Source organism: Pseudophryne corroboree, chromosome 2, assembly GCF_028390025.1.
Source record: "Pseudophryne corroboree isolate aPseCor3 chromosome 2, aPseCor3.hap2, whole genome shotgun sequence".
Lineage (NCBI taxonomy): Eukaryota > Metazoa > Chordata > Amphibia > Anura > Myobatrachidae > Pseudophryne > Pseudophryne corroboree.
In genome coordinates, this window is record NC_086445.1 from 872808318 (window position 1) to 872835272 (window position 26955).

Genomic DNA, 26955 nt, shown 5'->3' on the forward strand with positions numbered 1-26955 from the left:
AACAGTCCCTGTGACGGGCCGCACCACAGCATCACACAGGTCACTGTAAGTCAATCTCCATAGAGATAAATGGGGAAGCGGTGCTCTCAGCCAATCAGTGCTTCCCCATTTATTTATCTGGAGCGACTGGGAATGACCCACATTAGCGACGGACTCTGCAAGGGTACAGTTTATGGTGTTTCTTGTCTTGTTTTGCAAAGACTCACTTATGCTACATGGAACGAAGATGATCTGATCCATGGATTCAGTGAGTATTAAAGTGATGAACAAGGGATGTGTGGGAGAGTGATTATTTAATAAAGGACTACAGCATTTGGTGTGTTTACGGTCTTGTTTCATTTTTTTTATTTTTATTTTTTATATACAAGTGGATTACAGGTGCCAGCGGGACTTTAATGTAGACACATTGGGGGGAATTCAAATGTTTGAAAAATCAGTTGGGTTTTTTTTTTTTTCTATCTAATAGGAAAAAACAGACACCCAACCAACTTTTCAAACATTTGAATTTCCCCCATAGAATCTAACGGCAGATAAGAACCACTTGGCCCATCTAGTCTGCCCCTTTTATGCTTTAGGTTATCTCAACCCTTTTTGAACCTTAATTCTTTGTAAGGATATTCATATGCCTATCCCAAGCAAGCATGTTTAAATTGCTCTACAGTCTTAAGGGGGGTACTCACGGGAAAGATGTGTGCTGAACGATCTTAACACAGACCGCTCAGCACACATCTCTCACCCCGCTCAGCACAGCGCGATGTGCTGAGCGAGGGGGAAAGCCGACGGGGGGCCGCTCACTTCACACAACGGTGAAGTGAGCGACCCGCTAGATTGAGCCTGCATGCAGGCTCAATCTAGCATCGGCGATAGCGATGCGCGGGGCCGCGCATCGCTATCGCTGGAGGGCATACACATGGCAGATCCGCGCTTAAAATCTAAGCAATCTAGCAAGATTGCTTAGATTTTAAGCACGGATCTCTCCGTGTGTACCCCCCTGTAGCCTCTACCACCTCTGATGGGAGGCTATTCCATTTATCCACTACCCTTTCTGTGAAGTAATTTTTCCTTAAATTTCCCCTGAACCTGCCTCCCTCCAGTTTCAGTGTATGTCCTCGAGTTCTAATACTTATCTTCCTTTGAAGAATGTTTCCCTCCCAAACTTTGTTAAAACCCTTGGTATATTTGAAAGTTTCTATCATGTCTCCCCTTTTCCTTCTCTTCTCCAAACTAATATACAGGCATGCTAGCACTTGTGGTTCTACAAGTGCCATCATGCTGGGGCAGGCTTTCTTGGGATTTGTAGGCCACCTGTAAAGAACAATAATATTTAGCTAATCATTAACCCCACACCCACTGCCACCACAGGTGCAGGGAATAGCCCTTGGCTTTCAGCTCAAAGCTGGTTGTTCATTGGAAGAAACGGCCCCATTTTATTTTTTGGGTCCTGACTTTTCAAAGGGATTCTAGTCCTCTGTTGACCAGTATGGGGCTGGTTAAAGTTATGCCAGTGGGACCCCTCGCCATACCTCCCCCTTCTGTAGCATTACACACACACACACACACACACACACACACACACACACACACACACACACACACACACACACACACACACACACACACACCCCCCAGCTGGTTCAGCCCAGTGTTGGTTATTGGATTTTATATAATTTTTCTAATACCAGCCCATGCTCACAGGTCTGCGGCTAGTGATTGATTGGGAAGGGAGTTTGGATCCCATATGTAACTACTGCACTCCTCCTACACTGCTGCGTCTAAACTGTCGGCTCAGAGGAGTCAGGTATTGCTCTATCATTTTATTGTAACGGTTGACACTTTGGTTGCCAACACTATGATTTATCTAAATTTTAAATATCGACATATACTAAGCCTTGGAAAGAGATAAAGTACCAGACAATCAGCTTCTAACTGCCATGTTACAGGCTGGGTTTGTAAAAATGAGTTAGGAGCTGGTTGGTTGGTTGGTTGGTTGGTTGGTTGGTTGGTACTTTATCTCTCTCCAAGCCTTAGTACATAGACCCCTTAGGAGTCTATTTATTAGGCTTTTGTTCTATGAATAAATAACTCCAGCTTTTCCTGAGCTATTTAGCAGCATTTGCTATCTGGTACAACGCCTCTGGAAGAACTGTCACAGCAAAGCACTTTCAACACCAGTGAAGTTTTTCTCTGCAGCCGAGACAGCACTTCATGACATACCCTGCCTTGCATTACAGCGCATGCCTGGACAAAAGTTTGCTGCATACGCATAAGGCAAAACTCCTTTCCACTATATAAAGGTGGTGTTAGCAACTGGGATGTCAGCCCTGAAAAAGACAAGCTGTTCAGACCTTGGTAAACAGACCATTACTTGAGAAAGGCATGGGGTCTACTTACTGTGTGTCGGCGAAGATCACGTTTATGTTAAATGACCCCAGTAATAAAAATGCAGCAAATAATTCGAAAAAAATAAATTCCACTTTCAGAGACTTGGCCGCAATTATTACACTACTAGGGCCATTCACATACCGCTGCCCTGCATGCCGAATGTCAGTATACAGACAGCATCCCGATCAGTGGAATGTCGGGGGGGGGGGGGGTCAAGCGCAACTAAGCACCTTGTGGGCTCGCCACAGGTTCTATTCTCCCTATATGGGTGTCCCATAGACGGGGAATTACCTATCTCGCCAGTATGATGCCCCAGTCAGGATCCCGGCGTCAGTATCGTAACAGCCCTGATCCCGACGAGCAGTATGCCGACTGCATACCATATCACCTACTTTACAACCTAATAATAGTGCAATCTGTATTTCATCAATTTGAGTCCACACATATTAGGCCAACTACCCAATATTACAATGGTGTCCAGTTGTATACTTAAATTGCTTGTTCAGTACATCCTTTCCAGTGCTGGTGTTCTTTATACCCTTAATATGGCTTTATCACAATATTAATAGTCATTTCTCTGACGTCCTAGTGGATGCTGGGGACTCCGTAAGGACCATGGGGAATAGCGGCTCCGCAGAAGACTGGGCACAAAAGTAAAGCTTTAGAACTACCTGGTGTGCACTGGCTCCTCCCCCTATGACCCTCCTCCAAGCCGCAGTTAGATTTTTGTGCCCGAACGAGAAGGGTGCACACTAGGTGGCTCTCCTGAGCTGCTTAGTGAAAAGTTTAGTTTTAGGTTTTTTATGTTCAGTGAGACCTGCTGGCAACAGGCTCACTGCATCGAGGGACTAAGGGGAGAAGAAGCGAACTCACCTGCGTGCAGAGTGGATTGGGCTTCTTAGGCTACTGGACATTAGCTCCAGAGGGACCGATCACAGGCCCAGCCATGGATAGGTCCCAGAGCCGCGCCGCCGGCCCCCTTACAGAGCCAGAAGACAGAAGAGGTCCGGAAAATCGGCGGCAGAAGACGTCCTGTCTTCAACAAGGTAGCGCACAGCACTGCAGCTGTGCGCCATTGCTCTCAGCACACTTCACACTCCGGTCACTGAGGGTGCAGGGCGCTGGGGGGGGGGGCGCACTGAGACGCAATAAAAACACCTTGGATGGCAAAAAAATGCATCACATATAGCTCCTGGGCTATATGGATGAATTTAACCCCTGCCAGAATACACAGAAAAACGGGAGATAAGGCCGCCGAGAAGGGGGCGGAGCCTATCTCCTCAGCACACTGGCGCCATTTTACCTCACAGCTCCGTTGGAGGGAAGCTCCCTGGCTCTCCCCTGCAGTCACTACACTACAGAAAGGGTTAAAAAAAGAGAGGGGGGCACTAATTACGTGCAGTATTAAAAATACAGCAGCTATAAGGGGAAAAACACTTATATAAGGTTATCCCTGTATATATATAGCGCTCTGGTGTGTGCTGGCAAACTCTCCCTCTGTCTCCCCAAAGGGCTAGTGGGGTCCTGTCCTCTATCAGAGCATTCCCTGTGTGTGTGCTGTGTGTCGGTACGTTTGTGTCGACATGTATGAGGAGAAAAATGATGTGGAGACGGAGCAGATTGCCTGTAATAGTGATGTCACCCCCTAGGGGGTCGACACCTGAGTGGATGAACTGTTGGAAGGAATTACGTGACAGTGTCAGCTCTGTATAAAAGACAGTGGTTGACATGAGACAGCCGGCTACTCAGCTTGTGCCTGTCCAGACGTCTCATAGGCCGTCAGGGGCTCTATAGCGCCCGTTACCTCAGATGGCAGATATAGACGCCGACACGGATACTGACTCCAGTGTCGACGGTGAAGAGACAAATGTGACTTCCAGTAGGGCCACACGTTACATGATTGAGGCAATGAAAAATGTTTTACACATTTCTGATAATACGAGTACCACCAAAAAGGGGTATTATGTTCGGTGAGGAAAAACTACCTGTAGTTTTCCTGAATCTGAGAAATTAAATGAGGTGTGTGATGATGCGTGGGTTTCCCCCGATAACAACTGATAATTTCTAAAATGTTATTGGCATTATATCCTTTCCCGCCAGAGGTTAGGGTGCGTTGGGAAACACCCCCTAGGGTGGATAAAGCGCTCACACGCTTGTAAGAACAAGGGCTCTACCCTCTCCTGAGATGGCCGCCCTTAAGGATCCTGCTGATAGAAAGCAGGAGGGTATCCTAAAATGTATTTACACACATACTGGTGTTATACTGCGACCAGCAATCGCCTCAGCCTGGATGTGCAGTGCTGGGTTGGCGTGGTCGGATTCCCTGACTGAAAATATTGATACCCTAGATAGGGACAGTATATTATTGCCTATAGAGCATTTAAAAGATGCATTTCTATATATGCGTGATGCACAGCGGAATATTTGCCGACTGGCATCAAGTCTAAGTGCGTTGTCCATTTCTGCCAGTAGAGGGTTATGGACACGACAGTGGTCAGGTGATGCGGATTCCAAACGGCATTTGGAAGTATTGCCTTATTAAGGGGAGGAGTTATTTGGGGTCGGTCTTTCAGACCTGGTGGCCACGGCAACAGCTGGGAAATCCACGTTTGTACCCCAGGTCGCCTCTCAACATAAGAAGACGCCGTATTATCAGGCGCAGTCCCTTCGTGGGCAAGCGGGCAAAAGGTTCCTCATTTCTGCCCCGTGACAGAGGGAGAGGAAAAAGGCTGCAGAAATCAGCCAGTTCCCAGGAACAGAAGCCCTCTCCCGCCTCTGCCAAGCCCTTAGTATGACGCTGGGGCTTTACAAGCAGAATCAGGCACGGTGGGGGCCCGTCTCAATGAATTTCAGCGCGCAGTGGGCTCACTCGCAATTAGACCCCTGGATCCTTCAGGTGATATCTCAGGGGTACAAATTGGAATTCGAGACGTCTCCCCCTCGCCGTTTCCTAAAGTCGGCTTTACCGATGTCTCCCTCTGACAGGGAGGCAGTTTTGGAAGCCATTCACAAGCTGTATTCCCAGCAGGTGATAATCAAGGTACCCCTCCTGCAACAGGGAACGGGGTATTATTCCACACTGTTGTGGTACCGAAGCCGGACGGCTCGGTGAGACCGATTCTAAATCTAAAATCTTTGAACACTTACATACAGAGGTTCAAATTCAAGATTGAGTCACTCAGAGCAGTGATTGCGAACCTGGAAGAAGGGAACTACATGATGTCTCGGGACATCAAGGATGCTTACCTTCATGTCCCAATTTACCCTTCTCACCAAGGGTACCTCAGGTTTGTGGTACAGAACTGTCACTATCAGTTTCAGACGCTGCCGTATGGATGGTCCACGGCACCCCGGGTCTTTACCAAGGTAATGGCCGAAATGATGATACTCTTTCGAAGGAAGGGAATTTTAGTTATCCCTTACTTGGACGATTCCCTGATAAGGGTAAGATCCAGGGAACAGTTGGAGGTCGGTGTAGCACTATCTCAGGTAGTGTTGCTGCAGCACGATTGGATTCTCAATATTCCAAAATCGCAGCTGATTCCGACGACTCGTCTTCTGTTCCTAGGGATGATCCTGGACACAGTCCAGTAAAAGGTGTTTCTACCGGAAAAGAAAGTCAGGGAGTTATCCGAGCTAGTCGGGAACCTCCTATAACCGAGCCAAGTCTCAGTACATCAATGAAAGGGTTCTGGGAAAAATGGTGGCTTCCTACGAAGCAATCCCATTCGGCAGATTCCACGCAAGAACTTTCCAGTGGGACCTGCTGTACAAATGGTCCGGGTCGCATCTTCAGATGCATCAGCGGATAACCCTGTCACCAAGCACAAGGGTGTCTCTCCTGTGGTGGTTGCAGAGTGCTCATCTTCTAGAGGGCCGCAGATTCGACATTCAGGACTGGGTCCTGGTGACCACGGATGCCAGCCTGCGAGGCTGGGGAGCAGTCACACAGGGAAGGAATTTCCAGAGCTTATGGTCAAGCCTGGAGACATCACTTCACATAAATATCCTGAAGCTAAGGGCCATTTACAATGCTCTAAGCTCAGCAAGACCTCTGCTTCAAGGTCACCCGGAGTTGATCCATTCGGACAACATCACGGCAGTCACCCATGTAAACAGATAGGGTGACACAAGAAGCAGGAGGGCAAGGCAGAAGCTGCAAGGATTCTTCGCTGGGCGGAAAATCATGTGATAGCACTGTCAGCAGTATTCATTCCGGGAGTGGACAACTGGGAAGCAGACTTCCTCAGCAGACACGACCCCCACCCGGGAGAGTGGGGACTTCACCCAGAAGTCTTCCACATGTTTATAAAACTCGACAAGTATTGCGCCAGGTCAAGGGACCCTCAGGCAATAGCTGTAGACGCTCTGGTAACACAGTGGGTGTACCAGTCAGTGTATGTGTTCCCTCCTCTGCCTCTCATACCCAAGGTACTGAGAATTATAAGATGGAGAGGAGTAAGCACTATATTCGTGGCTCCGGATTGGCCAAGAAGGACTTGGTAACCGGAACTTCAAGAGATGCTCACGGAGGATCCGTGGCCTCTACCTCTAAGAAGGGACCTGCTCCAGCAAGGACCCTGTCTGTTCCAAGACTTACCGCGGCTGCGTTTGACGGCATGGCGGTTGAACGCCGGATCCTGAAGGAGAAAGGCATTCCGGATGAAGTCATTCCTATCCTGATCAAAGCCAGGAAAGATATAACCGCAAAAAATTATCACCGCATTTGGCGAAAATATGTTGCGTGGTGCGAGGCCAGTAAGGCCCCGACGGAGGAATTTTCAACTAGGTCGATTCCTACATTTCCTGCAAACAGGAGTGTCTATGGGCCTGAAATGGGGGTCCATTAAGGTTCAAATTTCGGCCCTGTCAATTTTCTTCCAAAAAGAACTAGCTTCAGTCCCTGAAGTTCAGACGTTTGTGAAAGGGGTACTGTATATACAGCCTCCTTTTGTGCCTCCAGTGGCACCTTGGGATCTAAATGTAGTTTTTGGGTTCCAAAAGTCACATTGGTTTGAACCACTTAAATATGTGGAGTTAAAATATCTCACATGGAAAGTGGTCATGCTGTTGGCCCTGGCCTGGGCCAGGTGCGTGTCAGAATTGGCGTCTTTATCCTGTAAAAGCCCTCATCTGATTTTCCATTCGGACAGGGCGGAATTGAGGACTTGTCCTCAGTTTCTCCCTAAGGTGGTTTTCAGCGTTTCACCTGAATCAACCTATTGTGGTGCCTGCGGCTACTAGGGACTTGGAGGACTCCAAGTTGCTAGACGTTGTCAGGGCCCTGGAAATATAGGTTTCCAGGACGGCTGGAGTCAGAAAATCTGACTCGTTGTTTATTCTGTATGCACCCAACAAGCTGGGTGCTCCTGCTTCTAAGCAGACTATTGCTCGTTGGATTTGTAGTACAATTCAGCTTGCACATTCTGTGGCAGGCCTGCCACAGCCAAAATCTGTAAAAGCCCATTCCACAAGGAAGGTGGGCTCATTTTGGGCGGCTGCCCGAGGGGTCTCGGCTTTACAACTTTGCCGAGCAGCTACTTGGTCAGGAGCAAATACGTTTGTAAAATTCTACAAAATTGATACCCTGGCTGAGGAGGACCTGGAGTTCTCTCATTTGGTGCTGCAGAGTCATCCGCACTCTCCCGCCCGTTTGGGAGCTTTGGTATAATCCCCATGGTCCTTACGGAGTCCCCAGCATCCACTAGGACGTCAGAGAAAATAAGAATTTACTTACCGATAATTCTATTTCTCGTAGTCCGTAGTGGATGCTGGGCGCCCATCCCAAGTGCGGATTGTCTGCAATACTGGTACATAGTTATTGTTACCAAAAAATCGGGTTATTGCTGTAGTGAGCCATCTTTTCTAGAGGCTCCTCTGTTATCATGCTGTTAACTGGGTTTAGATCACAAGTTATATGGTGTGATTGGTGTGGCTGGTATGAGTCTTACCCGGGATTCAAAATCCTTCCTTATTGTGTACGCTCGTCCGGGCACAGTATCCTAACTGAGGCTTGGAGGAGGGTCATAGGGGGAGGAGCCAGTGCACACCAGGTAGTTCTAAAGCTTTACTTTTGTGCCCAGTCTCCTGCGGAGCCGCTATTCCCCATGGTCCTTACGGAGTCCCCAGCATCCACTACGGACTACGAGAAATAGAATTATCGGTAAGTAAATTCTTATTTTTGCGCCTCCCCTCCTAAGATTTCTCAAACTTTTCATACCTTCTGTAAAATCCTTCTTTCAAAACTCCCCTTCATCAAGTCTTGCAGAGCAAAGCAATCCAAACAAACCTTTCACCTCTGCTCCACACTTTGACCCCACGGTCCAGGTTGATATTTGTACTAGACTGTCACCTACTGCTTGTTTTCCCATAAAGATTTCAATTCTTGGGGGCAGGGGCTGATTACGTCCTCTTCTTTTATGTCTGCCAATGTACTTGTATTTACTTCCCTTTTATCTATATTACTCCTTGTGATATTAAAACACATCACAAAAGCACATTTAAAACCAATATATTATTAAAGAATAAAATGTTATTCATTTATTTACTGCCTGTAAAGTTTATGTTTGGTCTGAAATTAAAACCAGCCAAGGCATGTTATATAATGAGAACGAAAAGGGCCCATGGTGCCAGATTATTCTAGAATATTCATCAAAGGGAGTTACTGTGACATGTTAACAAGCAGCTGCCTAGCCTGTGAGTGTATCACACACGCTGACCGTGGTCAAGTTATAGCTGAGCTATATGGGGGTAAGTTGCGCCGCATGCAGCCCTCTCGAAATCTAGACCCGGTTAACGTTTGCAAGCGAGTCCCCGGCTCCAGATCCTGAGACTAGGCCACACCGAGCAGCTGACTGGAGGGGAGGAGAATTTACGTAGCCGGCTTGGAGAATTCAGTTAACCCCCTGCAGCAAGCAGCCTGGCTCTAGAGCAAGCTACCCAGCACCATACAAGGGATATACATGTATATGTATCCGTAGTCAGCCGTCATTCGGGGGGCTGTAAACCAAAGTACCCACACAGAAGTTATCACACATAAGCATCTGCCAAAATGTTCATGTTCCCTTCTACAAACCCAGCCTTATAGGACCATGATCAGTCTTGTATTCATGATCAGCATTATTGGGATACAAGTAACAAATAGGACACACACTACATGGTCAGGGAACATATAGGACACACACTGCATGATAACAAACGGCATACATAGTAAGATCTAGGGAACACACTGCATATTGCAAATGGAGGGGAAAAAATAATCTATTGCTGTTACCAGGAATCCCCTAGACAAGGGTTATTCAACAACGTGCAGGCCCCCTCCCAAACTGCTGTTGAACTACACATCCCAGCATGCCTTGTTAGTTAGGGCATGCTAAAACTGTGGCAATGCATGCTAGGATATGTAGTTCCACAGCAGCTAGGGGCCGCATGTTGAATACCTCTGCACTGGGCAGTTGCAGAATGAATAGAACGTTGGAAGTATAAATGGCAACACTGCATCCCAGCCTTATACGCGCACACATACAGAAGTCTAAAAACTTAAATATCTGTATTGGGTACCCTGACATACATCATCACCCTCATGCGTTACCAAGTAATGGCACAGGACCAGTGCCCACCCTGCCATCTATCACACCAACACAGTAAGCCCATACTACAGGCCACACTCTCCCCTAAATCACAAATATAGGCTCCCAGCTCCCCCTCCCCTTTACCCCTGTTGATCCCCTCCTCCCCCTCACCCTGAACCGGACCTGTTTTCTTCTGGTGTGTTTCCTGCTGCTGTAGGGCGTGTTTGTGGTCATGTTTTAACGGCTTTGGGTGAAATTTTGCGCTGCCCTCTGCTCCATGCTGCAGACTCGGTGTATAGTAGTAGTAAGTGCTGTGCGAGGACGACGAGTGGAGCTGGTGCTGCTGGCCAGGCTGCTCCTCCATTGAAGGCGTCTGGGCTCCCCCTGTGCTGGATGCAGAGCACAGTGCCCCTCTAGCTGGGAGTGTGCAGATGATGTGCCTCTTACACTCAGTCTTTCCACTTTGAAATCTTGGAATTCCCTGGTGAGACCTGATTATTTCTGGTCAAAATTGAAACATTCCTTCTGGGTAAAACACTGTACTAGGTGCTTTAGGAGCCAGCGTTAATGGCAGAGCTTACACAATGAAAGTCCCTGTATGATTTTCTTTGTTTGTGCAGTCTGCAAAAAAAAAAAAAAAAAAGCTAGAGTGACTAGATTCCTGCTGCTGCATGCACTGTTCAACTACTCCACCCCTCCTCTCTCCATTCCCTTCCCCTTTCGTCTCCAGTCTCCACCCCCTCCCTTATTTCCTCAGCTGTGCTAAATGGCCGTATAGACTAGATTACAGACCGACCCTCTTAAAATCCCTGAATTTGTAATCAAATACAGATTTTGGTAAACAACTGACTTTTATATGTTGATACACTTGCAATTGCAAAGCATGCATATTCTCCAGGATAACACATAAGCAGACTCTGGCAGTAATTTATCACTGTCCAATACTGTAACCTGGTTTATCATCTGTATGCATGGTAAACTAAATCGTGTTAGCATAAAAGTGTTTAAGTACTTGAAAATACAACTTTAACAGTTTACTGTTACAGGCATATGATAACAATTTAACGTTGCTTTATATAGGAATTTTATATACTTTGTTTTTTACATAATACCAAACAGTAATTAAATGTTAAAGTAATCCACAGCAAGACATAATGTATCACTGAACCCGGTTTCAGGGAATTGGAAATGGGTCCTTCCCAGGTGGGACACGGCATTGGACCCTACACACCACCATCCAGACCCAGCAATATGGGTCGGGTTGCCATCCGTGGGCGGAGACGGCATCGGGGCTGGGTGCGGTGGCGGCGCTGGGAGATGACATCATCTCCACACCGCCTCTCCCTATGCAGTGAACGGGTACAGGGTTGCATCTGCCCGGGTAACCCGTTCACACTGCGCCTGACCCGGGAATAACCGTTCTTATAACCTGGGTTGAATTACCGGGTCAAGTGACCCGGGATTTCTGGAGTGACATTTTCACACTGCACAGCGACCCCTGTTAACCTGACAATATACCGAGGTGATGCCAGGTTATTTGGGCAGGGATGAGGTCAAGATCCCGCCGGACGGAATCCCGACGGTCGGAATCCCGACCGGCACAATCCCGACATATTCTCCCTCTGAGGGTGTCCACGACACCCGTAGAGGGAGAATAAATGAGTGTGCCCGCAGAGTGGCGAGCACAGCGAGCCCGCTAGGGACTGCGTTTGCGTTCGCCCCCCTCCCCCCCTGTCGGGATTGTGCCGGTCAGGATACCGACCGCCGGGATCCCGTCCGGCGGGATTTCGTACTGATCCCATTTGTGCAGTGTCAAAGTGGTATAATATAGGGGTAGATGTATGATCCTCCGTTGTGGGGGAGAAGCGGTATGAGCGCTCGTTATGTGCACTGATACTGCTTCCCCCTCATGTATGATTGCGGCGCTACTATCTTTGAAGATAGCGTGCTAATGTGCAGGGCAATATGTGAATGGTCATTGGCACCGACCATTACGACACCTGCAGCTATCGATTTTGACAGCTTAAGGTGTTGTTGTCCATTCACCACAGCACAAACAGCTCTGGCTGTGGCTGCTGCCACTTTGGGCTGGACAGGAGATCTCAAGATCTCGCTCCTAGTAGGTGGGACACAGCGCATCAACACTAGACTGATGCTCTGTGTGCTCTAGCAAGGATCACTGGAAAGGGAAGGTTTCACTCCCTCGCTCCGGCAGATGAGATGGTAGTACATTGGTCAGTGTTCCTGTTTCGACTTGGTAGTGAGGTGAAGCAGGAAGTGATATACCCGCACAATACATAAGGGTACATACCCCCAAACATGACCCTCTCCAGGAGGGACACAATGCTCTGCTCCTGGACTTCCATCTTAATTTATGATTGCCACCACCTGTTGGTGAAACACCTTTCTTCTCCATTAACCTGTTCAAAACAGATGCCGGCAATCATGCATTGTGAGTAAAGTCCAGGAGCAGAGCATTGTGTCCCTCCTGGAGAGGGTCATGTTGGGAGGTATGGGGTATAATACATTTACCCCATAGCATACCCCCAAACATGACCCTCTCCAGGAGGGACACAATGCTCTGCTTCTGGACTTTCCTGTTAATGTATGATTGCCGGCACCTGTTTTGAACAGGTAAATGGATAAGAAAGGTGTTTCACCACAGGTGATGGCATTCGTACATTAAGAGTAAAGTCCAGGAGCAGAGCATTCTGTCCCTCCTGGAGAGGATCATGTTGGGAGGTATGTCATAGTATCCTAGAGAAGTGATTCTCAAACATCAAGGTACCCTAACATAACATTCCATGATTTAAGGAAATCCATGCTTGTGCACGGATGGTATATAATTAAACTGACAGAGGTATTAATTAAAGCTGTGCTTAAGCATGTATATCTCTAAAACCTGAACAGTCCAGGTTTTAGAGATATACATGCTTAAGCACAGCTTAAGCTATGCTTCAGCACAGATTACATTAGTGCAGGGATTACCAATCACAGTTCTCAAGGGACACTAACAGTCCAGGTTTTCAGAATAACCATACTTAAGCACAAGTGGCTTAATTAGTACCTCAGTCATGAATTACACTGGTTCTGTGACTGATTAAAACCAGGTGAAATGCAGGCTTGAAGTCAGTCAGCCACAGAACCTGTGTAATTAATAAGTGTCCCAGTTTAAAGGGATAGTTTGGTAAGACTATTACCCCTTTTCCACTGCTGTTATTACCATGATAATCCAGGTCGCGGCTCAGTGGAAAAGGGTTAAGCCAGGTCGAGTGACCCAGGAATCCAACCCAGCTAGCTTGCAGGGTTGGTCCCGGGAAGGACACGGATTGTGGTAGTGTTAACGGGTAACCCGGGTCATCCGACCTGGCTCCAGTTTACAGCATGGGGAGGACTGTGATGTTGCTGGCTGCTTCCTGCAGTGATGACACTATCCGGGGGCGGATGTCACAGGAGCGGAGTCGGAGTCTCACTGCAGCTGACACTCTTAGCAACTACTGCACCTGAGTGCAGTGTAAATGGCTCCTACCTGGGAATAATCTGGGTCAGAGCAGCGGTGTTCCAAATCATGGGTTCAGACCCGGGACCTCGGTGGAAAAGAGGTTTGTGAGGTGACATTTGATTTCAGAATGGTAATTAAAAATAATGTGTTCTGTTGCGGTAAGGGTCATGACCTTGTGTTAAATGCCATGCCCGTGTGCCACTCTTCCCTGTTTTCGTCATGGTGTGTGCATACCCAGTTTTCTAGGAGCTGCAGTGATAGACGCTGTGCACATGTGTATGGCATCTATTCTCCACTTGCTCTGATAGCAGAGCAGTGAGTGAGAAGGCGTCCTTCTGATACCTCCCACCCGTCCTCACTGCAGGACACTGCTGCCATCAGGTAGTACAGTGGGTCAGTGCCCAAAAGCGGTTGGGATGTATGACCAATGTCATTATGTTGCTCACTCACATTATAGTGACACAGTGGTGGATGCTCCTCAGGTCCTTTCCTCCTCCTGGCATTATTTATTATTATTACCAGTTATTTATATAGCGCACACATATTCCGCAGCGCTTTACAGATAATATTTGGTCTTTCACATCAGTCCCTGCTCCAGTGGAGGTTATAATCTATATTCCCTACCACATGTACACACACACATTTACACTAGGGTTAATTTTGTTGGGAGCATTTATCTACCAGTGTATTTTTGGATTGCAGGAGGAAACCCACACAAGCATGGAGAGAGAATACAACTCCACACAGTTAGGGCATGATGGGAACTGAATATATGACCTCAGTGCTGTGAGGCAGTAATGCTAACCATAACACTATCCATGCTGCCTGTATGCAAACAATGCAGACCAGAGCCGGCCATAGGCAAACTAGGCAATTGCCTAGGGCATTTGATATGCCTAGGGGCATCAGCAGCTTCTGCTGATTAAAATGATATATGGCATGCCTATATTCTGTGTGTAGCATTTTATATGCAGATACAGCCACAGTCTCACACAGTATATAGGCATGATGCATATCATTTTAATCGGCAGAAGTGGCTTGTGCATCGTAGCCACATAGCAATGCAAATAAGATGCATTTTCATTTAAAAAAAAAGGTGCCCGACGTTCGCATCGATGCAAGATTTATGAGGACACATCTGTATCCAAGCAGAGGCAGAGGTCACAGTGTTAGTGGCAGTGTGAGTGCTGTGTGCATGTGAGTGGGTTGGTTGTGCAGTAGTGTTCGGAATATGCGTAAGGAGCATTATGTGTGTAAAAATGCACTAATAATGTGCAGCAAATGTGTTGGGGGCACTATGTGTGTCATTATGTGTATAAGGGCATTAATAATGTGCGGCATATGTGTAAGGAACATTATGTGTAAAAGGGCATTAATAAAGGTTGGTATAATGTGTAAGGCGCATTTCTCTGGCTGGGTCCACAGGATTATCCACAGGATAACATTGGGATATTGTCGAGCGACAGCGAAAATGGCACCAACACGGTCACGAGCTTTCTGGCCTCCCAGGATGCATTGGGGCCTCCACTATATAGTCCCGCCCACTGATTCAGTCAGATCAGTTTTTTGCTTGGTGCGGCAGGAAGCCGCATGGTCACAGGGCTGCTGTGAAAGCAGCCTCAAGTTTTCATTACTTTATTTTTATAGACTTACTGTTTTTGTTTGAGCGACTTCTCTTAACAGCGTCTTAAACGTGTATTAGAAAGAGTCGCTCCAACAACTCCCCACCGGGTCGCAACAACGCTTACCTTCGCGGTACAGTGCTGTCTCGACGGGCGTCTGTGTCGGATGTTCTAGCAGGTCCAGCAGACGTTACCAGGCTGTGGCCGGAGCATGGGGAGACAGTGAGTATATGGACTTCCTCTTACTAGAGGGGTCAGGACACAGCTACGCTGATTTGGTGGACACTACAAACAGCGTGTTGATGCGCCGAACATCTCGAGTGTGACAGCGCTACGCTCCGGGGATCATAGGCGCCAGGACTAGGTGAGGCCGCGATCCTGGGAGTTTAAGTCAACAGGGGGTTTCAGACGCTCTCCTGGCCGTCCCTCCTCCGAGTTCATAGCCAGTTCCCGCGGGTCTCTCGTTTCATGAACTGAATAACCTCACTTCCGGCTCAGACACTACCACGAGGGTACTCGGTCGCAGCTTAGACGCTGCGGTTGTGTACACTGGATATAAACCCGCCCAGACCGAGTCGCAGGCCTTTAGTGTCTGCATACACGTGGAGTCGCTCAGCGTCCGTGTCCGTTGGTGAGCGTCCGTGTCCGTTATCAGTTACCAAGAGCGGCAGTGTACACCAGTAGCGTCTGAATCCACTCAGCGTCTTTCGAGCGTCTTTGCTTGGATATGGAAGTGTGGTGAGTCTCCCTGTATCCCGCTCCCTGGAGGCAGGGTATACAGTACTAAAAATTCCTTCTACTTCTTAGTGTGCACTGTTAATTTTTAGTACCTATTGCATATGAGACCTGTATATTACTGTGTTTTCTGCATGTTATGTTGAAAAAGAACCAGTTAAACAGAAGTACAAATTTCCTACTTATGTATAAGTTATTATGGAGGTTGTATTCTCATATGACAATGTCTAATGCTTTAACATGTGACTGACTGCTAGTATGTGTGCTGACTTTTCTGTGTAATGTCAGTCCTGTTCTGACCCTCAAATCAGGTGCACTGTGGTCAGATTGATTTCACCTCTATATACTGATTATAGGGTGTGGTTCAGTCACAAAATTGTGTAGTCAATATCAGAAAAAATGTCTGTGAGCGGCAAAAGTGATGAGGAGAATTTGTCAAGCACTCCTACAGCCCTAACATGCTTATCTTGTAAGTCAGGGGTAATTGATATGATTCAATTGGTCACTTATGAGGGTTTGTGTGCAAACTGTTTCGCTTTTCTGCGAAGTAAAAAACAGGAGTTAGTTCAACCTCCAGTAGAGCCACCATGGAATATGTTCGCAAAGACTCTGTCTTCAATAGCGGACAGGTTAGCTCCAGTAGCACCACCTCAGGGGTTAGGTTACACTATGAACCCATACATGCAGCTCCCTTCCTATGGTTTGGTTCCAGTAGCCTCTACAAGCAACCAAGGGGTAGGTAAGACTAAGACAGAAACGTCTGTATGGCAGACTACACAAGAGGATACATCGGATGATGATGTGGAAACAATAGATTCAACTCCGTATGATGATCAGTCGCAGAGCTTTAGTTCAGATGATGTAGCTGAACTCATTAATGCAGTAAAGGCTGTGCTTTCTCTGGAAGAACCAGCCAAGACAGCGTTAAAAGCAAAAGCACCTGTATTCAAACGAACAAAGTCAGTGAAAGCTGAATTTCCAGCGTCAGAGGAGTTGACGGAAATGATGGATGAGTCTTGGGCAGCGCCTGGTAAAAAGTATAAGATTCCTAGGAGATGGGATTCTTATTATCCATTTCCTGCTGGAGATTGTTCGAAGAGAGAAGTTCCTCCAAAAGTAGATGCACATGTTCTGCGACTCGTGCACAAATCTGCTTTGCCACTGTCATCTACCTCTTTGAATGATGTCACAGACAGGAGGGTAGAGAGCCTATTGAAAAATATTTTTTCTCTTGTGGGTGCAGTGGTAAGACCTGCTATGGCTTCGGCCTGGGTAGCAAAGGCAATGGGCGAATGGATAGAGGAACTAGAGAATGACATCCCCTCTCCTACTAGGGAGCAAGAGGATCGTCTTTGCCGTTTAAGACAATCTGCCCAGTATTTAGAAGAAGCAGCCATTGATGTAGGCACTGTTGCTTCTAAAGCTTCAGCCCTGGCAGTAGTCGCTCGCAGAGCAGTCTGGCTACGGACCTGGAAGGCAGATGCGGAGTCCAAGAAGGAATTGGAAGCATTGCCTTTCATGGGTAATATATTATTTGGAAAACCTTTATCGGATATCCTAGAGTCAGAGGCTGAATCGAAGAAGGTCAGATTTCCGGCTACCTACAACCCTAAGTCCAAGGGTTTAAAATTTCGCTCATTTCGCTGGCAAAGCAAAGCGAAAGGTAAAGAGGAGCCTAAACAACCCCAGTTTAAAAGGGGTAGGAAGCAGTGGGCTAGCAAAAAGCCAGCTTCCAAACCTGAACAGAAACCCTCAGCCTGAAGAGACGGGCCTCCGCCTGGAGGATTCCAGGGTTGGGGGCCGACTCCTGCAATTTACACACACATGGCAACAGTCAACAACAGATGCCTGGGTGCAGAAGGTAGTATCTCAGGGGTATGGGTTCCCATTCAGGAGGCAGCCTCCTCAAAGATTTTTTTGCACCAGCCCGTCTCGTATAGAGTCGAAGGCCAATGCCCTGCAAGAAGCAGTCCAAAAATTACTGCAGTCAGGTGTGATTGTCCCAGTACCTCCATCACAAAAGGGACAGGGGTATTACTCCAATCTGTTTCTAATCCAGAAACCAAATGGGTCATATCGACCAATTCTAAATCTGAAGATGTTGAACAATTACATATGGATCCCGAAGTTCCACATGGAGACGTTACGCTCCATAATGTTGGCTATGGAACCGGGAGACTATATGGTATCTCTGGATGTGCGGGATGCTTACCTACATGTGCCTATAGCACTATCACATCAGTGTTACCTCAGGTTTGCCATCCTCAAGGAACACTTCCAGTTCCAAGCTCTGCCCTTCGGGCTAGCTACAGCACCCAGGGTGTTTACCAAGATCATGGTGGTTATGGCAGCTTGTCTGCGCAAACAAGGGATAAGGATATTCCCATACCTAGACGACCTATTAATCTTAGCACAGTCGCAAGATTTACTGTTGAGCCATCTCCAACAGACGATAGTTTGTTTACAGAGACACGGGTGGCTCATAAATTGGGAGAAGTCGTCCCTGAATCCATCACAGCGGATGGTTCATTTGGGAGCCATATTGGATTCAGACCTACAGAGAGTTCTCTTACCAGAGAAGAAAATAGTCAAGGTGCAGGTCATGGCTCAGGAAGCGTTGCAAGCCCAGACAATGTCAGTCCATGCAGCAATGCGGCTGTTGGGTCTGATGGTATCAACGTTCGACATGGTGGAATATGCGCAATTCCACTCCAGACCATTGCAGCATCTCATTTTGACAAAATGGAACGGAAATCATCAAACAATAAAGAAGCAGATGATAAAGATTCCAGTAAATGTAAAAAGGTCTCTAGCATGGTGGCTACAGACAGACCATTTAAACAAGGGGAGACCCTTTTGGATAAAGGAGTGGCAAGTCCTGACGACAGATGCCAGCCTGCAAGGTTGGGGGGCGGTACTCGGAAGCCTATGGTTCCAGGGAAAATGGACCGCAAGGGAAAGTCGCCTGCCGATAAATCTGTTAGAAATAAGAGCCATTTACTTGGCCCTAGTTCAGGCAAAGGACAATCTACAAGGAAGACCAGTCCAGATCCGCTCAGACAATGCGACGGCGGTAGCATACCTAAATCATCAAGGAGGGACTCACAGCAAGAGTCTGATGGAGGAAGTAACTCCCATTCTAAAGTGGGCAGAACTCCATCTCCCAGCATTGTCAGCAGTATTTGTCCCGGGTGTACTAAATTGGGAAGCGGATTTTCTCAGTCGGCACACCATTCAGGAAACCAAATGGGCACTACACCCAGAAGTGTTTCAAACACTGGTGAACAGATGGGATCTACCGGAGATAGACCTTATGGCGTCTCGTCTAAACAACAAAGTTCCGAGGTACGGATCAAGAACAAGGGACCCAGGAGCAGTCCTGGTAGACGCACTGTCAGTAGAATGGAGGTTTCAGCTGGCATATCTGTTCCCTCCAATATCTCTGTTACCCAGAGTAGTGAGAAAGATAAAACAGGCAAAAGGAGCAATCATTCTAATAGCTCCAGCTTGGCCAAGAAGGCATTGGTACACAGATCTGTGGAGAATGTCCGTGGAAGCACCGATACTGGCTCCCTCAACGTTCAGATCTGTTAATGCAGGGTCCTTGTTGTCACAGTCATCTGGATCGCCTGTCTTTGACGGCGTGGCTGTTGAAACCTCTATCTTAGAGGCTAAAGGATTTTCAAAGCAAGTAATCCAAACCATGCTTAGAGCAAGAAAGCCTTCTTCGGCCCGTGTATATCATAGAATATGGCAAGCCTATATTCATTGGTGTTCTGGAAAAAATTACAATCCAAGAGCCTTTAAAGTAGCTAGAATTTTGGATTTTCTGCAGGCAGGATTGGATAAGGGGTTGAAGGTTGCTTCCTTGAGGGTGCAAGTCTCAGCGTTGACTGTATGGTTTCAGCAGAAGATTGCTGACCTACAGGATGTACGTACTTTTTTCCAAGGAGTAGTACATATTCAACCTCCATTTGTTCCTCCTGCAGCTCCCTGGGATTTGAATTTAGTTCTTAAATTTCTCCAGGGTCCTTTGTTTGAACCACTTGAGAGAGCAGATCTTAAGTGGTTAACGGTTAAAGTTCTTTTTTTACTGGCAATGGTGTCAGCCAGAATAGTGTCAGATTTAGGAGCATTATCATGTAAGTCTCCTTTCCTAAGTTTTTTTCCAGACAGAGCAGTTCTCAGAACGAGATCTAGTTATCTTCCAAAGGTGGTGTCAAAGTTTCACCTGAATGAAGAGATTGTAGTCCCAGCTTTTCAGGTATCGGGACTATCTGCGGGAGAAGCGTCACTGGACGTGGTCCGGTCTTTAAAAATCTACATAGATCGTACTAGTGCCATCAGGAAAACAGATTCCCTCTTCATCCTCTACGGATTCCATAGGAGAGGTTGGCCTGCTAGTAAACAGACGCTGCGAGATGGCTCCGAATGGTAATATCTGAAGCTTATTCTCATGCAGATCTCCCTATTCCGGCTAATGTCTCTGCACACTCTACACGTAAGGTAGGTCCTTCTTGGGCAGCACAACAGGGTGCATCAGCAGAACAGATATGTAAGGCAGCCACATGGTCTTCCATAAACACATTCATCAGACATTATGCCTTGGATACTTTTGCCTCTCATGACGCAGACTTCGGGCGAAAGGTCCTTCTGTGCAATCAGGAGCGTCCCCACCACTAAAATGGCTTTGGGAATCCCAATGTTATCCTGTGGATAATCCTGTGGACCCAGCCAGAGAAATGAACGTTATGGTAAGAACTTACCGTTGATAACGTGATTTCTCTTATGTCCACAGGGATCCCACCCGGACGCATCTGATTTGAGGATCTAGACAAACACTAAAAACCTCTTCCTTCTTGTATGGAAGGGTGTGCATGTGTGTTCTTATCGCCTGTACAGGTCTCTACCTAATGTTCCTGCCTATAATCGCTGTGGAAAGAACTGATCTGACTGAATCAGTGGGCGGGACTATATAGTGGAGGCCCCAATGCATCCTGGGAGGCCAGAAAGCTCGTGACCGTGTTGGTGCCATTTTCGCTGTCGCTCGACAATATCCCAATGTTATCCTGTGGATACCTGTGGACATAAGAGAAATCACGTTATCAACGGTAAGTTCTTACCATAACGTTCATTATGTTTATAAGGACATTAATAATGTATCTCATATGTGTAACGGGCATTACTCTGTGGATTTATGTGTATAAATGCATTACTAATGTGTGGCATTATGTGTATAAGGTGCTCTACTATGTGACATTGCGTATAGAAAGGGCACTACTGTGTCGTCTAATGTGAATAAAGAGCAATAGGGTGTGGTGTAGTGTGAATATGGAGAAATTCAGTGTGATGTAATGTGAATAAGGGGCTCTACTGTGAGGAGTAACATTTATAAGGTAAAGTGATACTACTGTGGGATGTAATATGAATTATGAATCACATGAACAAATGTGAATAAAGTTGCAGTACTGTGTGGCGTAATTGGAATTGGGGTTACTATTGTGTGGCCATGCCCCTTGCCAGCAAAATCACACCCCTTTTTGGACTGTGCGCCAAATGTGCGAACTGTTCCTTTTTAAAATATTGGGGGTACAAACACCAAAATAAGGACTGCTATGGGTGAGGGGTGATGGTGCTGGGAAAGAGGTGCAAGGTCAGAGGCGGAACCAGCTGTGGTGCTAGGGGGCACCAGCCAAAATCTTGCCTAGGTCATCATATTGGTTAGGGCCGGCTCTGATGCAGACAGTATGTAAGTGCAGTGCACTGACTTTAATTGGACTCCAGGCTCCAACAGTAAAGGGCCCTACACATTAACAATTGGCCGCCGAGGTGGCCGAAATGGTCGACGGGCGACCCGGCAGCGGGGTGGGGGGGAAGAATGAAGCTTCTATTAAAAAAATTGCTTAATGTGTAGCACAGATATTGGGGCTTACAATTTGCCGAAAAATCACCCTGTTTGTTGTCCTGATTAAAAAAAAACCCGGACAGTGTGTACCTAGCGTGAGTCTCTCAGTCTGGTATGTGGTCACTGACTCTAGTCTGTAAGTGGTCACTCTTCTTCTCCACTCCAGTCTGCTAAGGCTCGCAGCGCTGATCAGTCACCTCCTCCTTTCAGTCTCTCTGTGATTAGTGGCGGTGAGAAAAGCAGGGCTGGACTTTTATATTCATGCACTTAGTCAGGTGGTGATGCGGTGTAACACTGACCCCCGTGAGTCAAGCAGGAGTCAGCGGCCATAACAACAACAAAAAGAAATCTGTACAAAATGTGTTTTACCTGTTTTTATAACCAATTGTTGTTCCGATAAGGGTAATTTTCCCTGTTTTGAGGTAAGTGGAAACACTGCTTACACTAGAACAAGCCGATTGGCTTAAGGACACTAATCAGCTGCTATCACATCATTCTTCTAGAATTGTCAAATTTTCCATATTTTCAGAGGACTAATTTATCTTTCTCTCATGCTACTGATCAGGAACTGTGGCTGTATCGTAGTCTGACGGCACTAGGTATTTTATTTACATACAATTTTGAGTATCCTGTGTTTTTTTAATTCTGCTTTAATGTACTAACATGTATTATCTATGTCTTATGAGTAAAGTTAAATACTTTTAATGTTTAAAACTGGGCTTAAGTTGTTTGATTTATAGCAACACCAGCACCTCATACATTCTTTTTTAAATCGTGTAAATACCTATCTCCAGTAAAAATATATTTTTTTATTGGTGGATTTAGTTTTTTGGGGTTTTATTTTGCCTATGATAAATAGATCACAAAGTGCAAACCTACCAACTGTCCTGCTTTCAGCGGTACAGTCACGTTTTTATGAAACTGTTCCGCCGCCCCTCCCGCAGGCTGCAATGTCCTGCGAGGGAAGCTGTTGTGGGAATTGCTGTCACCGCTGCCATGCGCCCGGTGTCTTTTCACGGTGTAGGGAGAACTGTGGGGTAGCCCAACATCTCAGAGAGTACGGGGTACGCCCCCATAGTGATGGAACAGGGGGTGAACCACCAGGCCGTGCACCCTTCCCACGAGGCTCTGTCCCCATTTCAGGGACCCAATTTCATACACAAGAATGTGGTAAGGTATGCAAAGCGTGAGCAAGCAAGAGGAGACTGTTGTAAGTGAAAAGAACAAAGGGTAACGGTGAACTAAAATTGGCAGATAAAGAGGAAAGATAAGATAACAGTAACAGCCAATCAGATAAGATAAGGTAACAGCCAATCAGCTTCTGACCCCCCCCCCCCCCCACACACACACACACACACACACACACAAAAGTAGCTTGCACTATGCTGTTTACCCAGTAAGTAAAGGATTTGCCCTTGTTGATACATATACTGTTGCTTTTATTTTATTTGGGTTCCATAAAGAGAAAAAATATAAGAAAATAGTTTTCCATGATCGTGCTGATAGGTCCATTCTCACACTTAGTTTATTCCAGTAATCTGCTTCAATAACAACTTTAAATATTTATTTGACCCTAAAACCTGTCTTTTTTTGGTGGAAATGAGAATTGAGCCAGGAATTGCACTTTGATAGTGGTAAAATGTACAAATTCTCTTGATAATGTAATATCGCAGATTTCTCTTTGAAGATCGGTCTACAAATGGGCAAATATTATAAAAGCTGGAGCGTTCATTATAATAAAAACATATTTGTGTTTAGAGAGAGATACTAATCAGATACTGTTAGATCATGTGGCTGGCAAAATTGCATTACAGGGTTGCTCATTTAGGGATATATTTATTTACTAAAGCTTCTAAAATAGGCAAGTGGATATGTTACCCATAGCAGATTCTGTGTATCATTTTCTAGAATGCAATAGATAAATAAGTAGCATCTGATTAGTTGCTAGGGGCAACACCACTACTTTTCATTTGTAGAACCTTTTTTTTTATAAATCTACCATTTAGGGGCCTATTTATCGCCATCCGCATCCAGGATGCGGATGACAGGTGATAGAATTGCCGCTTAAAACTAGAATGGCGGAACACGTTTACAATATCCGCAAGGGTTTGGATAGTCACCCATTTTCGGAACATTTTAATAAAGTACATAAAAAATGTGAGGGTCATATTGTGAGATATCTGGGGATACAGCAAGTTAAATCCAACTGGAAGAATAGGGATCGTGATAAACGCCTTGCACAGAGCGAGATGCGCTGGATATTTGACTTAAATACCTTGAGACCAAACGGTCATAATGTTGATTTTGAATTGAAATGGTTTTTAGATTAATGATGTACTTTTAATACTTATATGTTTGTTTTAAAACTGTTTTCTATTTTCTTTCATATACAACAATATGGAAACTGCATGTATGAACATATCTCCTGTGGGAAAATCTACTTCACATTTCCAAAGGAAAGGGGGACCCTTATCGGGTAATAGGGATGGACTAGTGGGAATACTAAGTACCACTTAGTTTGGTCAGATGGGGTCCCTTTCTTCCGACAAAATGTAAAATATTTTTGGAAAGAAAATAATCCCCAGTCAGGAAGGAGTATTGCTTGAAGAATAAAGAAGAAATCTGTTTCCCTTAACCAAGATGGCGGAGATGGCCTCTATTGAAATATTCCATCTACATATTCCGTTATGGTCTTTGAATAAGGTGACTTTTTGGAGGATGGCTGTGTCTATTTCTGAAAAGGACCATCTTAAATGCCGTTTGAGACCAAGCCGAGTTTTATGTTTAAAAGTGTTATGTTTACAATGAACCCCGGCGACGCAATGGAACGCAAGGTTGATTTCCGCCCGTTGCTGAAACGCATGGGACGTCACCTCCGGAATCAGAAGGAGGGGAAAGACGGAGTACGTCACTTCCGGCGCTATAGGAATACGGAGAACGTCACTTCCCACGCGACTGGAACGCATAGCGCATCATTTTCGGGCTGGCGCACTCGTAATGATGCGGATGAGTACAACCACATGTTCCAGATAGTATAATCAGTTGAATGGGTATAAATATGGATCCATGTTAGACTCCTCTATCCAATACTTGAAAAAGGTCACAGGAGAGTGACCGAAACGCGTTGTTTTTTGGACAGAGGACTTCAATAGACGAGGAGCAGTGACACCAGTGGAAGGACTTACATGCTGAAACAAACTCACTGCGGTGGTGCTGGGCTATTTTCAGCCTAGGACCATACAGCTTTATTATAAACTAGCCCACCGCAGCTCCATCACATGGTGAGAGATCTTGTGTTTCTCCATTTGCACGGTCACTTTCACCTACCTCTGCTGCTAAGTCACTGATTGCACTTTATACATTTATGTCTAATGTCAGTCATTGTTTTTGGTTTTATTAAATAAAATTGTATTTTATGGGATTAAACCATTTGGTCCATATAAATTTGTGGATTAATATATCCCTATTCATTTTAGGGATGCATCTTTAAACTCTGAGCGCCAATGTATGCCACACATATCTTTTTGTCACGTGTGAATTTCAGGGATTTCATGTGTTTGTCCTTTCATGTGTGGTAACAAGGCGGCCTAGAGTTTTCTATTGCGCAATTACTGTCATTTGTATATCCTTTTATTCAAGGTGATAGAATTGCCCCAACTCGCACTGCGATAATTGACTACATCGCAGGGATGTATCAATTATCACGTGCAGGGACAAAGCTTGCGGTCAAGCTCTGTCCCTATGATGACACTCCGCAGCATCATCGGTGTATTTTTCGGAAAAAATACCCCGATGACCTGCTGCGCTTGTGCCACCCCCGCCGACATCTCCGCTACCGCCGCCACCCGGTCGACCCCCCTCCCCCCGTCACGACTATTCCCGCGCGCCACGGACCCCCCCTCCCAGAAGATCAGTATACTCACCAGTCCAGGGAGCTGGTCCGTGCTGTTCCTGTTGGGCTGCCCGGCGCCGGATCCTGTGCGCTGCGGTGACCCCCGGTGCTGTAAAGTGCGCTGCCGCTTTGCAGCGTCACTTTACTACACCGGGGTCACTTTGCAGCATATAGGGGACCCGGCGCCCAGCAGCGCTCACCGGAGCAGCGAACACCGGCTCCCTGGACAGGTGAGTATGTTTTTTATTTTATTTATGTATTTATTTATTTTTTTACACTGTGATCAGCTTGTGTGTCCATCGGACACACATAGCTGATCACTCTGCCAGGTCCCCACTCAGCTTTCTCTGCCAGGGGCAGAGAAAGCTGGGCAAAACGGTGCACATCGCAGTGCTGCCCTGTGAACTCACCAGCCTGAGCTGGCGAGATTATCACAGGGCACACTGCGGTATTTTTTCACATTTTTTTTTTTTAGTAAATTGGGCCACATCACACTTCCCATTATAAGTATGGCGAATGCGACGTGGGTTACTAAAAAAAAAGTGAATTAAAGGGGTTGGAGCAGTTTTTCATGAAAACTGCTCCAAATGCCCTTTAATACATTCAGGTGATACTAAAATAATGTTAAAAAGGATATTTTCACACCCTTTTCACATTATTTTAGTAAAAATAATTTTAATAAATAGACCCCTAAGTCAGTAGATGCTATAATGACCTTCACATTTATAACCAAATACACCATATCATGAGACTAGTTGTGCACATCCCTCTCCACAGGAGCCTATCATGAGATGAGGGGGCCCTTGTGCAGCAGGCCCCCTCCATACCTGTGCTGGCGGCATACTTACCTACTATTAATTTCTCCTCTGTGGGAGAAGCCCAGAGAGAAAACTCTGTGGACCACTTTGGGGGACCAGGCCTGGCTATCACATCACTAGGCTCCGACCCTGTTGCGTCAAAATACCACATTTTGCAGGTCCATGGGCAGGCAGTGGGGCTAAATTACATGATTTGCATCATTTAGCCCCACCCACTCTACACGGAGCCACACATACCAGGCATAATCTCCTCATCCTGCCCGCTTTACTAGGAAGTGAGTGGGATGCTGGAGATCTGGCCATTCTTCCATGGGTGTGGGGGACTACCCAAAAAATTATGATTCTCCCACAACTTGCTGGAGAGTAGGCAAGTATGGCTGGAGGAAGCTTCAAATTTGTGGTGCCCCCATCCCCCGTACGTGCCCAAGCTGTGTGTGGTCATCTTTAAGGTGATCAGGAAGGTGCTATCTTTATGATTGCTGCAAAGATGAGTGCGCAGCCGGAATAAGTATAAGGGTGCAGCCATCA

The 26955-nt window shown here is 46.3% G+C and overlaps 1 protein-coding gene across 1 annotated transcript in view; it reads right to left on the bottom strand.

Moving 5' to 3' along the window:
* Positions 1-10660, bottom strand: part of NUFIP2 (nuclear FMR1 interacting protein 2) — a 131913-nt gene extending 121253 nt beyond the window's left edge. Inside the window, exon 1 of the mRNA XM_063955937.1 lies at positions 10137-10660. Coding sequence (XP_063812007.1) covers positions 10137-10317 — 181 coding nt within the window. The 5' untranslated portion in view covers positions 10318-10660. The remainder of the gene's footprint in view (positions 1-10136) is intronic.
* Between the last annotated feature and the right edge of the window lie 16295 nt (positions 10661-26955).